Source organism: Phascolarctos cinereus, unplaced genomic scaffold (genome assembly GCF_003287225.1).
Source record: "Phascolarctos cinereus isolate Bilbo 61053 unplaced genomic scaffold, phaCin_HiC Scaffold_5;HRSCAF=322, whole genome shotgun sequence".
Classification (NCBI taxonomy): domain Eukaryota; kingdom Metazoa; phylum Chordata; class Mammalia; order Diprotodontia; family Phascolarctidae; genus Phascolarctos; species Phascolarctos cinereus.
Window position 1 is genome coordinate 329188349 of NW_027555958.1, and position 14018 is coordinate 329202366.

The 14018-nt window shown below is 39.4% G+C and overlaps 1 protein-coding gene across 1 annotated transcript in view; it reads right to left on the reverse strand.

Moving 5' to 3' along the window:
* The window catches only part of COPA (coat protein complex I subunit alpha), a 38479-nt gene extending 24512 nt beyond the window's left edge, over positions 1-13967 (reverse strand). Inside the window, exons 1-6 of the mRNA XM_020979554.2 lie at positions 13825-13967; positions 10479-10592; positions 9199-9272; positions 6389-6469; positions 4367-4443; positions 3400-3509 (exon numbers count right to left, since the gene is read on the reverse strand). Of these exons, the coding sequence (XP_020835213.1) occupies positions 3400-3509; positions 4367-4443; positions 6389-6469; positions 9199-9272; positions 10479-10592; positions 13825-13864 (496 nt within the window). The 5' untranslated portion in view covers positions 13865-13967. The remainder of the gene's footprint in view (positions 1-3399; positions 3510-4366; positions 4444-6388; positions 6470-9198; positions 9273-10478; positions 10593-13824) is intronic.
* Between the last annotated feature and the right edge of the window lie 51 nt (positions 13968-14018).

Below are 14018 nucleotides of genomic sequence, written 5' to 3' on the forward strand. Positions count from 1 at the left end.
GGTCATGCTTCTATACATTTTCAAAGAAGTATTAATACTTCCTGCCATATAGAAAACCAGATGGGAGCAGCAGACAGTCAGGAGGTGAAAAAAATGACACACATTTACCTTGTCCTCTGTACCTAGCTGAGCAGTGTGAAAAAACTCAAGAGCCAACAGGTTGAGGGAAACAAAGCTAATGCTTTCAAAAATTCTTTCAAGGCTTAATAAACAGATTATCACAGGGAACCTTCCTTTTGTTTATTCATCCTGTCCCTTTAAAAGGATCTGTCAGCTTTCTTTAATGATCCTGATGCATGAAACAGAATCAAAGGAAAGCACAAAGACAGACAGCTGGGAGGAACTTCACCTCCAATAAGCATCAACAAATACATTAAAAGGGAAAGCTCTATGACAGAGTGGAAGCCTTTGTTGCACTTGCGTGTAATGACCCAGGAAAGGAGGAGGGGAAAAATGGACAGATGAATAGTGACAGGCAGTGAAAAGAAACTCGGAAAAGAAATACTTGAGCCTTTGACAAGCCACTCACTAAGACTGAACGACAGATGGAAAATTTCTGCAGCAGCTACACAAATCCAGAGGGAGGAGTAGACACACTCAGAACGGACCAGTTTGGTGTACTCTCCAAATGGGGGGTGAGGGTGGAGGAAGGGATAAGGATAAATTCTGGCATCTGATTAAGAGACATTTAGTACAGAGGCATTCCAAAGACTGAGATTACTTACATGAGCTTGGCATGCAAAGGGTTAATTAAGCACGTAAAAATTGAAAATATTAGCTCACTCAAAGCGCAAGCTGCAAGAAATAGCCATTTTTCCCTGATAACGTACTGAAAAGGTTTATTTGTATTAACCAGAAGCTTTTGCTAAGCTGAGGCCTTGAAAGATTCAAATTCTTAGAAAAGATGTTACACTGCATTTAAACAAAGTAAATAAAATCTTGCTGTCAAAGCCATCCCATGTTTTCACTCAAGGGGCTGTCTCCTTTTTTCAAGACTCAGAAAAATCAGTGTGGGAATTCATACTATATTTCAGTTGCTATGCCATTTTATTTTCAACCAAGTAATTGTTCCCAGAATCAGAAGCCACAAATTGTCTCCTAAATATTAACAGCATTGGCTTTAGAAAAGTCCCAGCTCCTAGAAATATGAAGCTAACTTGTTCACCTATGTTTGGTGCTCCCTTGAATAAAAATAAGTAGTACTAAAGAAAGTCTAGAAGGCTCTGGAAAAGGGGAGGAACTTGGGCAAGAGTCCAACCATAAAGCTCACTATTCCTCTTGGGTTAAGAGATTATCGGGAATGAAGGGAGAACAGAAGCTAGTTTGCAAACTTTAGGCACAAACTGGAGGATGGTAAAGGGGAATATTAACATTAGTACCAAAGCTAGCAAGAAATTTCTCACTGCCACAGATATCCATTAGGTTATGACCCAGTTGTCCATGCACTGTGTGTTGCTAGGAGCCAATACACTCCACCACCAGTTAAGCCACCTCTTCCTCTCTCTCTCTCTTTTTTTAGATTCAGGGCCCTTAACTTTGGTGGAGAAATGGTCTCTCCCCACTAAAGTTAAAGAAAAAATGAGTACCAATAATCTGGGCTTCCATACCCAAAAGCCAAGTGGCTATTTTGCATTCTAACTGCCCCAACTTGATTTAGCTTGGCCCCAGAGAACAGACTACGCTGGCACCAGGCAGTATGTGCAGTGCCCTTATGGGGTGAGCAGAGCTGAGCTCTAAATGACCATCCCAGAAACCACTAAAACAGGGTGGGCTAGATTCCAATCCTATTTGGCTCCTGCATCCTCAGAGAGAAAGAGACAGGCGGGGGCAGGGAGTGTGTGTGGTGGAAAGCTGCAGCTAGGTTACTGGGAGAATGGATATTAAATTCCCCCATGTTGGCAGTGAGGAGAGGACATAGGCTTTGACAGCCTCATAGTGCCTATGCCTAGCTCCTCCTGTTGGCATGGCTGGTCTTGCGTCTGGGTAATGTACTTCAAATGGCACAATCAGTCTGGTGGAAAACTGCAATGGCAAATGTTGCTCCAAACTCACCCCACCTCCACCTAGTATCACTCTTTTGCAGGAGACTTTCTACCAGTCCTGACCCAAATTCTTGTAGAAACTTCAACAGAACCTGTAGAATCTGCAGGTGGTGCTCTTAAAACCCTGCTTCTCTGGCTTGTGTTACACGTTACGTCTAGTCTTTAAGAACTGAGATGGGCAAAAATCCAAATTATGCATTGGGGGTGCCAGCTTCTCAACTTGCTCTGGTTGTTGCTATTTACTAACAGCTGGAGTAGCAGTAAGTACTCCCTTGCCTCAGCACACCCTGCTGCCAGTCTGCAGAGCAGCTGGGAGAGGGTGAGCTAGTCCTCATGTCTATAGAATACCGAGGCTGCTTACTTAGCCTGAAGGACTTGGGCAAGGAGCCTTAGGAAGCCTTTCCCTTTAATTGCAGGACAGGGAACACTGTTCTATAGACCCTGGCTGACTCTTTCTACCGCTGCCCCTTTACAGCATGGAATCTCCAAGGATCTTCAGAAGCCCTAGAGCTCCGGAGACAAAGTAATACAAAGAGATATCCCAGCAAGGTGACAGAAGTAATTAGGCAGATAGCCTTGGCATCTGGATCTGTAGCTCTGATTCTAGCCACTAAAACAAAGCTCTTTTCATACATCCAACACTTCATTTCTCTTCTAGGTGGTACCCTTTTCCCATATGTATTTTCTGTCTAATTTGGAAAGCAAATTCTATGGGAAGAGGTCATATTCAAATTGAAACGCCATCTAAATTAAATTAGTACCTCAAAGCAAAGATGTATATGTTATGAAATGGAATAATGACTAACACAACTACCCAAAATATTTGAACCGTAAAATTCCTCATTCTGGAGGACCTTCCTCTGCCTGTGAATGGCTTGACAAAAAGGTATTCAGATCAAAATTCATCTCTATAATGTTAGAAAAACATTCTCACATTAAGGGCTTTCCCTTCTTGGAACAAGAGTACAAGATCTAGGAGTCTTGCTTCCCTGTATTGACCGAAACACTAAATTATTTTCTCAACTGATATGAATTTTGCTGTTGTTTCCCGAGTGAGTCATGATAACTGGTCAGCTATTCCTAATGGAATTCAAGTTTTTTTTGAAAGTGATTTATCTGAAACTGAAATTTCCTTCAGAATCAGGACTATGAGTATTTCCAAATAACTGCTTCTCTCAGAGATTATTATCCACTGACATTTAACACCATCAAAGCTGATTCTGGGTAATGAGGCCCCTACAAAGGTACTGACATCTCTCAAATCAGTCCCTGTAAAGTAAATCACTCTCACTGCTTTGGGCAATTGCAGTTTTCCATCAAATTTGATCATACTGTCCCCTGAACTTGGGTAGCTCACCAGAAATATCCCAAACACGAACAGTCTGGTCCAGGCTAGCTGATACCACCAGGTCTTCTGAAGGGTGGAATTGGGCACACATTACATAGTGGTTGTGTCCTGTTAGCACACTGTAAAAAGATGAGAAAACAAATCAAAAAGACATTCAGACACACTCAAATTGAACACCATTCCCAAGATAAGCATATGTTTTGGGCCTTCACTGAGCAGTCTTACTACTCTTTACTGTCTAAATATTGCTGATTCCAGAGAATTGTAACCTTCCAATTAAATATATCTTTTTCAAGCACCAGTGCAAATTTAAAGATACTTGAAAATACAGCAATAATCTAGGTATATAGTGCACGCACCGCAAACACAATCGCAGTACTTTGCATTGGGAAATAATTGATAAGATTTTTGTGGGATATCTCTCTCAAAGGCAATCACTTCAAACTGGTCAAGTGTAACCCTCTCAGCATCTCATGGAAAATTCCACATAGGGTTCTAGCCAAAGATATAGGTAGATCATAATATGCCTAGACCCTAGCATAAGGACTTGACAGTTAAAAAATGGAAGAACAGCTCAAATTCCCTGCTCTAAAAACTTCACATGATGCTCCAACTATCTCTAAAGATTATAACTAAATCTTCATGAAGTCTTGGGCTTTAATCTTCCTAATTTGGCCCACTGTTTTAATTTCACTTTAGAATACATTTTCTTAGCTGTTGTGCTAACCCTATCACCTATCTGAAAAAAAAAAAGATGTCAAACATTCACTACTGAGTTTCCCTATATAGCTAAAATTGTGCATTCTATATATTCTAAAATTCTATAAACATCCTGAAAATGCAATCAGTAATTAACTAATATTACATAATCCCCTTGGGAAGAGGGTCAGAATGATATTAATGTACTCTATAATGTAGCAGATTAAAGTACTGAGGAGTCTGAAGGCTCCAATGAATCCTCTGCCTTCTATATTACCAGACACAGGTCCTGGACTGCCAGTTCCACACACGGATGGTCTGATCATCTGAGGCACTCAGAATCCAAGGATATTCCTGAAAGATATTCCAGAAACAGAGATTTATCACGCAACCCCTATTATTTTTCTTATTATTATTCTGGGTTCACTCCAATGACTAAGGTTTTAGCTATACTTAATAGGAGTATTGAGGCTTTCGGCAAAAATGCTAGTACTCCAAGGGACTGAACACAGTATGGAGACTCCTCTCCTATGTACTTATAGTTTGTATTAGATTTAGCACTTTCAGAGTATAAGACAATGGAATACAGACATAAAAGGGAGTTAGGACTGGTTTAGGATGAATTCCCACAGACAGAGATTAGCACTATTAATAAGAATGCAATTTTAGGAATTATTAATAAAAACTGGCCAGCCCATAAAACATTTCCAGTGTCTGCTTTCCCACCAGAAGATACAAATGTTGGGGCAGCGAGGTGGCGTAGTGGATAGAGTACTGGCCCTGGAGTCAGGAGGACCTGAGTTCAAATCTGGTCTCAGACACTTGATACTTACTAGCTGTGTGACTCTGGGCAAGTCACTTAACCCCATTGCCTAGCCAAAACAAAACACCAAAACAGAAGATACAAATGTTGTCATTCCTTGCCTGATATTTATAATTCAGTTACATAGTAGGCACTTAATAAATAGCACTTTAAGATCTGCAGAGAACTTTATAGACATTATCTTACTGGAGCCTCACAACAAATTTATGAGGTAGATACTACAAATATTATCATCCCTTCTTCACAAATCAGAACACTGAGGGTCAAAGGGTCTATAACAGACAGTAAATGCCAGAGGTGGGATTCAAACTCAGGTCTTTCTAACTCTAAGTCTAGAGCTCTATCCATTATATAATGTAATATATAAGGTAATCTAAAGAGTGAAAATACACTAACATTTGCCTTGAAGGAAGTTACAGATTCTAAGAGGTGGTGGTAAGGAGGTTTCAGACATAGGGAAAGGCACTGAGATAGAAAACAGAATGATGAGTTAGGGGAGCAGCTAGTAGATTAGCTTGGCTGGAACATAGCATGCATGAAGTAGAATAATATAAAATAATTCGAGAAAGGCAGGTGGGAGTCAAACACAATAACTTGCTCTAAACAAAGGATTACGTAATTTTTTAAAATTAAAGTGTGAAAATGCCAAATTAGTATTTTTGCATAGCTGCCTAGATTATTTTAATGAGCATTATTATTAGTCTTGAATATTTCAGTTGCCTTTTACCTTAACCTACTCACTTTATCAAAATGTTTTTCAATGAAATCATAAGACCTATCTCATACATAGGACTTCAGTTACCAATACTGAAATTATTTAGTCAGAGCTATGTCCCTCTTTCTCAGTCTGCTTTTGTCTCAGCAAGCAGCAGCAAAAACTATTAAGATCCATAATTTTTATTTATTTATTTTTTGTTTTGGTTTGGTTTTTTAGGCAACTGGGGTTAAGTGACTTGCCCAGGGCCACACAGCTAGTTAAGTGTCAAGTGTTTGGTCTGAGGCCGGATTTGAACTCAGGTCCTCCTGACTTCAGGGCTGGTGCTCTATCCACTGTGCCACCTAGCTGCCCTGCAAGATCCATAATTTTTAACTGATTGCCATAAACAAACATGTATTTGAAAAGTCACATTGCAATAAAACTTTCTGACATAAGATTAACATACAGATTCCTTTTTTTGGCTTTCAAAGTTGGCGATCCAAATCAAATTCCCATTGCTTCCTTAAATGAAAACTGTTTCAGTAAGAATAGTTGGAAATAAACACAGCCCTGGATTCTTCTTTCCACAGAAGAAAATGGCGTAGCAAGAGAATCAACTACATTACAATGACTCAAGCAAAGCTGAAGAGTAAGATATGCTCAGACACTGCTTATTTTGTTGACAACTCATGATCTCTTAAAGGTGTTTAGGTGGGAGACTCCTGTATGGGAAACAACAGACAAATGTTCCAAAAACAAGGGTACTGTAGATAACTCACATGATGAAAAAATGTGGTACGGATATAATCCAGGTGTCCAAGCAACGTGAACAGACAGCGCCGAAGTTTGTAATTCCAGACCTAGATGAAAGAGAAAAGTCAACAAAGAATGTCTGTGGAATATGTGGACACTAAGACACTCCTAGATATTTACTACTGGAGTTCCAAGTTTCTCAACATACTTATTTGACCTTATCTTCTTATATTTTTGAGTCAATCTAGGAACTATTTCCTCTATCTGGATAACTAATCCCTTTAATAATGTAGAAAGAAAATATTTACTAAAGTACTTTTTGTAGTAGCAAAGAACTAGAAAAGTAGGTATCCACTGACTGGAGAAGTGACTGAACAAATTATGTTTTATGCATGAATTGTTCTTTTTCTTTAAAAAATGTTTTTATTTTTACATTTTATATATTTTTTTAATAGTAACTATATTATTCCCTCTTCCCTACTCAAAAGCCATTCCTTTTAACAGGGAATAAAAGAGGAAAAAAAAAGTTTAACAAAACTAACACATCAATTAAATCTGACAGGAGATGCAATGTTCCAGCTCACAATTACTCATGCCTATATGAAGAGATGTTCATATTCTCATCTTTTCTTTGAGGCCAAGATTATTCATTACAATCATTCAGCATTCCGTGTCTTTTTGTGTGTGTGTGTTCTCTCCATTTACACTGTTTTTATTGCTTTCCTGATATTGCATAGTATTTCACAGCCTATCAGTTCATTTAAAGATTATGCCATGAACAATGGCAAATATGAAGAATTTCAAATAGTCTGGGAAGACTTGTTTGAAGTGATACAAAATCTCCAGAACCTAGAAGATAATTTACACAACAATAAAAAGAAAATATCACTGAAAGACTAGAATTCTGATCAATGTAGTGACCAATCAAGATTTCAGAGAATTGAATGGTGTAGCACAGGACATGTAATTTCAGACATTTCAAACAACAGGTTGACTAGTTTTGCCTGACAATGCTTATTTAAGACTGGGGTTGGGGGCGGGGGTGTGGAGGGAGTGGGGAGAGATGGAGGAGTCATTGGAAAGTAAAAGAGATATAAAAAAGACTACTGAAAAATGTAAAACTAAAACTAAAACTTTACAATGAAGTATTGACCCAAACCTCAACATGACACTCTTCATCAGCAGGACATAGGGCCCTTTTAACCCAATCCATCAGAGCTCTCAAGACTCAACCCATTTGGGGCAATAATGTAATTTACAAGTATAATTCATCAATAAATATGGCATATAGCAGATAACTCAAAAGAAAACCAGAGTGCCTCATACTGATACCATTTTTAAAACCTTTAATTTGATGAAAGGTGGTGCAGACATCCATACTTTGACTCTCACTTTATAAAATGAAATAGTACCTACCTACGAGGAGCTCAGATTCTAGTGGGTATAATATGTATACCGATAATAATAAAAGCTTCTATTTAAAAAGCATTTTAAGATTTTCAAAGCACTTCATAGACATTATCTTACTAGAGCCTCACAACATATTTATGAGGTAGACACTATAAATGTTATCATCCCAGCTTCACAGATGAGGAAACTGAAGGTCAAAAGGGCTGACTTGTCCATAGTCATACAGCTAGTAAATGCCAGAAGTGGGATTCAAACACAGGTCTTCCTGACTCTAAGTCTAGTGTTTTATTCACTATGTCATGTAAATATGAGGCAATCTGAAGACTGAACATGCACTAACAATTGCCTTCAAGAAAGTTATGGATTCTAAGAATACTTGTGCTTATAAGCTTCAGTATTTCCTGACTGAAATGTTCCTTCAGACTATCAAATCCCATAGGTCCCCTGGATTTGTGGTGATTTAACCATCTGCTTATTTTCTTCTTTGTCTCACCTCTTTGTAAAAAGGAGTAACAGGGAGTGAAGAATTCCAAATAGGTGATTGTATCCTAAATAACTGAAGCTTACTTTCAAAAATCCTCACCTCTGTTACATTTTTTTTCTTGTTGATGAAACCTTTTCCAAAATGTCAAACCCTTCCCTTTTTTCTAAACTGCATATACTAAATATAATTAATTTTGTCTTGAAATGCCAAAATAATTATTATGAACATAAATTATTGCAATGTGACCTACTGAAATGCATAGGGCTATTGATCCTACATGAAATGGACCAGGTCTGTAGTGCTGGGGAAAAAAAAAAGAAAAAGCAGAAAACAAGTCTGCTTTCTAATTAATCAATAAGCATTTCTTAAGCACTTAATATTTACCAGGCACTGCACTAAGTTCTATAGTTCTTCTGCCTCATGCTGTCATATCTATCATTGGCATAAAGTTTTTTCTCTTTGGTGTTTGAGCAGTACTTTGTTTGCACCTCCTTTATGAATTTACCATGTTCTTTTCTGTTATTATTAATGTGTATTTGCTGTATCCCTCTTTTAGATTCTAACCTTCATGGGGAGAGGGATCATATTTTATTCATATTTATATCATACTATATTTCTCAGGTTTAAAATAGCCCTCAGCACAGTATATACACAACAGATGTTTGCTGAATTTAACTGTTGTTGCTGTGTCTTGTTGCTATAATTTGGGGACTGAGGGTGGCCCTGTTTACCCTACAGAATAAAGCACTTAATTGTGTGAATAACTTCAGGTCAATTATTTATGGTTCACATCTTTTCCACTTATTTGAAGGTTTACAGCTGCCTCCCTGCTAGTTCAGGATGCCAGAAATAAGATGTTCAGTTAAGTGAGGTATCCCTGTGCCTCCCACTATTCCCGACCTTCCCACATTGTTGATTTTTCCCAGACCATATTCTCTCTACCTTGATCTTATAATCATCTCCTCCAGAGACAAACAGTGGCTGCTGTTTGTGGAAGTCAATGCCTCGTACAGGACCTAGAAAAGTGATGTGGTAGCGGAGCATGAAGAAACCAGAGAAAATATGTTACAGGAGTTATAAATGTCTACCCTCCAGGGAAATTCCTATTCAGTAGTATACAGCCTTTACCATTTTCAATCCTATTTAATTCCAAAAAATTTAAGTTCAAGTGAGTTTCTGATTATGAGTAAATGACAACAGATGGACAGTTAACAAGTACTACATTGGAAATCTACAAGATACAAAATGAATCAAAGGAAGGTCTCCAGTGCATTGTAAAGATTCTCTATAGACTTTACATGAAAACATAGTCAATAATTGCAAAAGTTATGAGGGTTAAGATGGGCTCAGATCTATGCTAGTAGGAGTAATAATAATAATGAGAGCTGACATTTAAATACTACTTTAAGATTTTAAAGCACTTTACCTACCTTATCTCATGATCCATAACAACTCTACAAACTAGATTATGTAGGTATATTATTCCCATTTTTTTTTGGGGGGGGGTTAGGCAATGGTGTTAAGTGACTTGCCCAGGGTCACACAGTTAGTGTTATGTGTCTGAGGCTGGATTTGAACTCAGGTCCTCCTGAAACCAGGGCTGGTGCTCTATCCACTGCGCCACCTAGCTGCCCCAATTATTCCCATTTTTAGATGGAAAAATTAAGGTTCAGAGAGGTTAAATGACTTGCCTATCATCACACAGATAAATAGTGTCATAGGCAGTATCTGAAGACAGTTCTTACCTAACTTCAAGTCCAGCTCTCTTTCCATTATACCATAGTGCCTCTCAAATTACCCACAGTAAACAAGTCATAGACCCACTGAAATTTTGAAGGTGGATGCCATAACCATCCATCATCTTTTTGGTGTCCTATATTCCTTTTGCAGTCTGGTGAAGCCTATCAACCCCCTCTCAGAGTGTCTTTTTTTTTTTTTGGTGAGGCAATCTGGGTTAAGTGACTTGCCCACGGTCACACAGCTAGTAAATGTCAAGTGTCTGAGGTCAAATTTGAACTCAGGACCTCCTGACTCCAAGGCTGGAGCTCTATCTACTGCGCCACCTAGCTGCCCCTCAAAGTGTCATTTTTAAAGGAATGAAATAAAATGCACCAGATTACAAAGGAAACCAATTATGTTAAAATATACATATTGAAATATTTTCTTTAAAAGGTACATGGACCCCAGGTTAAAACCCCCCCCTCTGGAACTCATTCTCTTACCATCATGCTCATCAAATTTGTCAATAAGGGTACACATTCGGTAATCCCACAGCTGGATGACTCCATTGTGAAGACTAGTTAAGATCCAGGGTCGTTTGGGGTGAAAGCTGAGTCCTGGGAAGAATGACATAGTGAACGACAATTAAGAGAGGCTCAATGCCTCAAGCCCCTAACAATTCAGACAGGAAAGAAGTCATTTGATCCTCAAATTTCATGTCAACTTACTCTTGCCAATCAGATGAAGAGTATTTCTTCTCACTCCCAGAAAATGAAACCTCTAAATTCCTTATGGAATTTGGAGCTAACCCAGTAGAAATTAATGCATCTCAGAATCCTAGAATTTCAAATTTGGAAGGTGCCTCAGAGGTCACCCAATCTAACACATACTTCACCTAGAATTACTTTTACAATAGCCCCAAGTGATCATTCAGCTTTGAAGACCTCTAGAGAGGGGGAATCCAATTCTAAGGCAACTCATTTCACTTTTTGTCAGCTCTAATTGTTTTGAAATGTTTCCTTATGTCAAGTCAATTTGCCTCTCTGAAACATCCCCCTGTTGATCCTAGTTTTGCCCGGTGAGGTCAAAGACAGCCATTCAAATACTTGGAGTCGTTATTACACCCTCCCTAAATCTCTTTCTCCAGACTAAATATCCTTAGTTCCTTCAACTGGTCACCACATAGTCCTTCGCCTGTGGATGCTCTACAGCTTATAAATGTCCTTCTTAAAATGTGATGTCTAAAAAGGAACACAATACTCTAGATGTGATCTGAACATGTCATAGAACAGCAGAATTATCACCTTCATTCTGTACATTATACCTCTCAGTGCTGCCTCAAATACCAATAGTTTTTAAGCCCCAATATCATACCATTAACTCATACTGAGTTTGCAATTCATTAAACACCCAAGATCTTAATTTGGAGAACTATCAACTGTCTATCTCTTTTTTCCATCTTCAACTTGTGAGGGTGATTTTTTTAACTTTAAGTAACGGACTTTATATTTTTCTTATAAAAATCTGTTATATTAGATTCAGCCCAACATTCCAGACTGTTAATATCTTTTTGGATCCTGATGTCAATTTGAAATCATTTGACATACTCATGATGAATTTATAAGGAAATGTGGGTTACATTTTTTATAATGTAGCTGCATTATGAATAGGTTTGAAAGTTACAGACAGACCAACGTTTCTTGTGTGATATATCCTGTAATCAATGCACCAATAAGCATTTATCAAGTGCTTGCACTATGCTAAATACTGGGGATATAAATATAAAAGATAATCCTTATCTTTAAGAAACTTTAATTTTAATAGGGGAAGCAATAGATTGACAGAGAAGTAACTACAGCATATATACAAAATAAATACAAAGTGATAAAGAGGAGGGAAAAGATACTTGGAACATGGGAATCAGGAAAGATCTATTGAAAGAAGTGCTAGCTGAGGTGAGCTGAGCCTTAAAGGAGCCAGAGGTTCCATTAACGGAAGAGAGGACAGTAAACATTCTAGTTAAAAGGAGAGCCAATCATAAAGGCACAGAGATGAGAGATACAGCACTACGTACCAAGAACAGCAAGTCTAGAGCCCAGAATGTGTTGTAATAGGTGGGAGAGAGAGGATAAGCTACTAGCAATCATTATCTCTCTTTATTCCCACCTTTTTCAGAGAAGTCAAAAGATAGCTATATTGTAACTCTCATTTATTCAGAAATGAAGGCCTTTGGGGAACAGATGGTTTACTTATGGTCATATATAAGAGTTGAACGCTTGGGCCATGGGATTTCTACCTACAATTCCTTCTCTACAAGTCATGACTGTACACCAAATGTTTGTATACTTGGTAATGCCACAAAAGTTCTTGTTGCAGTTATTTGTTCAGAATACCTTCTATTCTCCTACCACTAACTCCTTGCCACTCAAGGTCACTGAAAAACCTTAAATGTACTTTATGATAATCAAGTTCTTCATAAGAACCTGAGAAATTAGGAACGACCCTCAATAATTCCAGTTCTTACTAAACCTAAAAGATGAGATTTGATTTTCAACGTCCTTGCAGAGTTTACTCCTCTACCTTTTCCTTCTTCTTTAGATTTTATTGAGGAATCCCTGACAGAGTCCTAGGAAACATACCTTCGCTTCCCATCTTCACACCCAGTCAATCTTTACAAAAAAATCTTCAGGTTTCAACCATGTGCCAGGCACTGTGCTAAGTGCTTTCTATAAATATTATCTCATTTGATCCTTACAACAACCCTTTGAGGTGTTATTGTTATCCCCATTATGCAGATGAGAAAACTGAGGCAATCAGTGGTTGAATGACTTGCCCAGAGTAACACAGCTAGTAATGTCCGAGGCCACATTTGAACTCAGGTCTTTCCTGATTTCAGTCCCAGCGTTCTATCCATTGCACCATCAGCTGCCTCTACAAGGTAGAGACACAAGATGGTCTAGGGACAGCAGAGACTGATGAAGGCAAGGGGATGGAAATAGTGCAGCCTCTAAAAGCAGAAGTAATTAGTCTTTGTCCCCCAAAAGATACCCGAGAGGAGTAGGTAGGTGGGAACAGGATCAGAATTCAGAACCCAAGAACTAAACCCACAACACTCAGTTTAGCTACACTAAAAAGAGGCTTAAAAGAGAGAGACCAATATCTTTGCAAGACACCGAGGGATGGGTAGGATCTGCTAAGCTCTTAGCAATACTACCCTGTCCATCACTTCACCTTTTCAGAGAAATCAAAAGGAAAAAAGAATGACAACCTTCATTCATAGCCCAAGGACTAGGGAGGAGAAGGACGTGTGTGTGTGTGTACCAAAGGGGATTGGGGATGGTGGGGAGTGAGGGGTCCGGGGAAGGCAGTAAGGTCTGTCAATTAATCAACCTACTTAGGTTGCACTAAGGGCCTACTATGTGATTGTGCTGGGCGCTAGGATATAGAAGGAAACAAATTATAAGGCAGTCTGTGCCCTCAAGGAGCTTACGTCCTAATAGAATTGGACGTGATCACAGAGAAGTAAATAAGGAATATGAATCCCCCCCACCCCACAATACATCTGTGTCGGAAGAGAAGGCGTTCGGGATCGCCAAGGTACCCGGGAATGGGGGAGGGGAGAGAGAAGGGGGAACGTAATAAAAGGGGTCAAATCTGAAAGGAGGGGTGGGGGAAAACCCAGGGATCACAAAGCTCCCTCTCCTTACAGGCTGACCCCGACCCGTTCCCCTCAGGCCTCAGATCTTTGATCGTTCTTCCTCCCCTTCCCCCCACCCCTCCTAGGGCGAAGGCGCCCCCTCAGCCGCCACACCCCTACCCAGTGCCCGGGACCCTTGTCTTCCTCCCCACCTTTGACTCGCGCACTCTTGGTCTCGAACTTGGTCAGCATCTTTGTCCGCCCTAGCCCAGGCTCCGGCGGCGGCCCAAATTGCAGCCTGTCTTGCCCCGGTCTCCTCCACGTCAGCACCGCCCCACAGCCGCAGCCGGAAGCGCGCTACGCCTAACGCACTTCCGCCTGCAGGCCACAGAGACTGCAGTGGAGC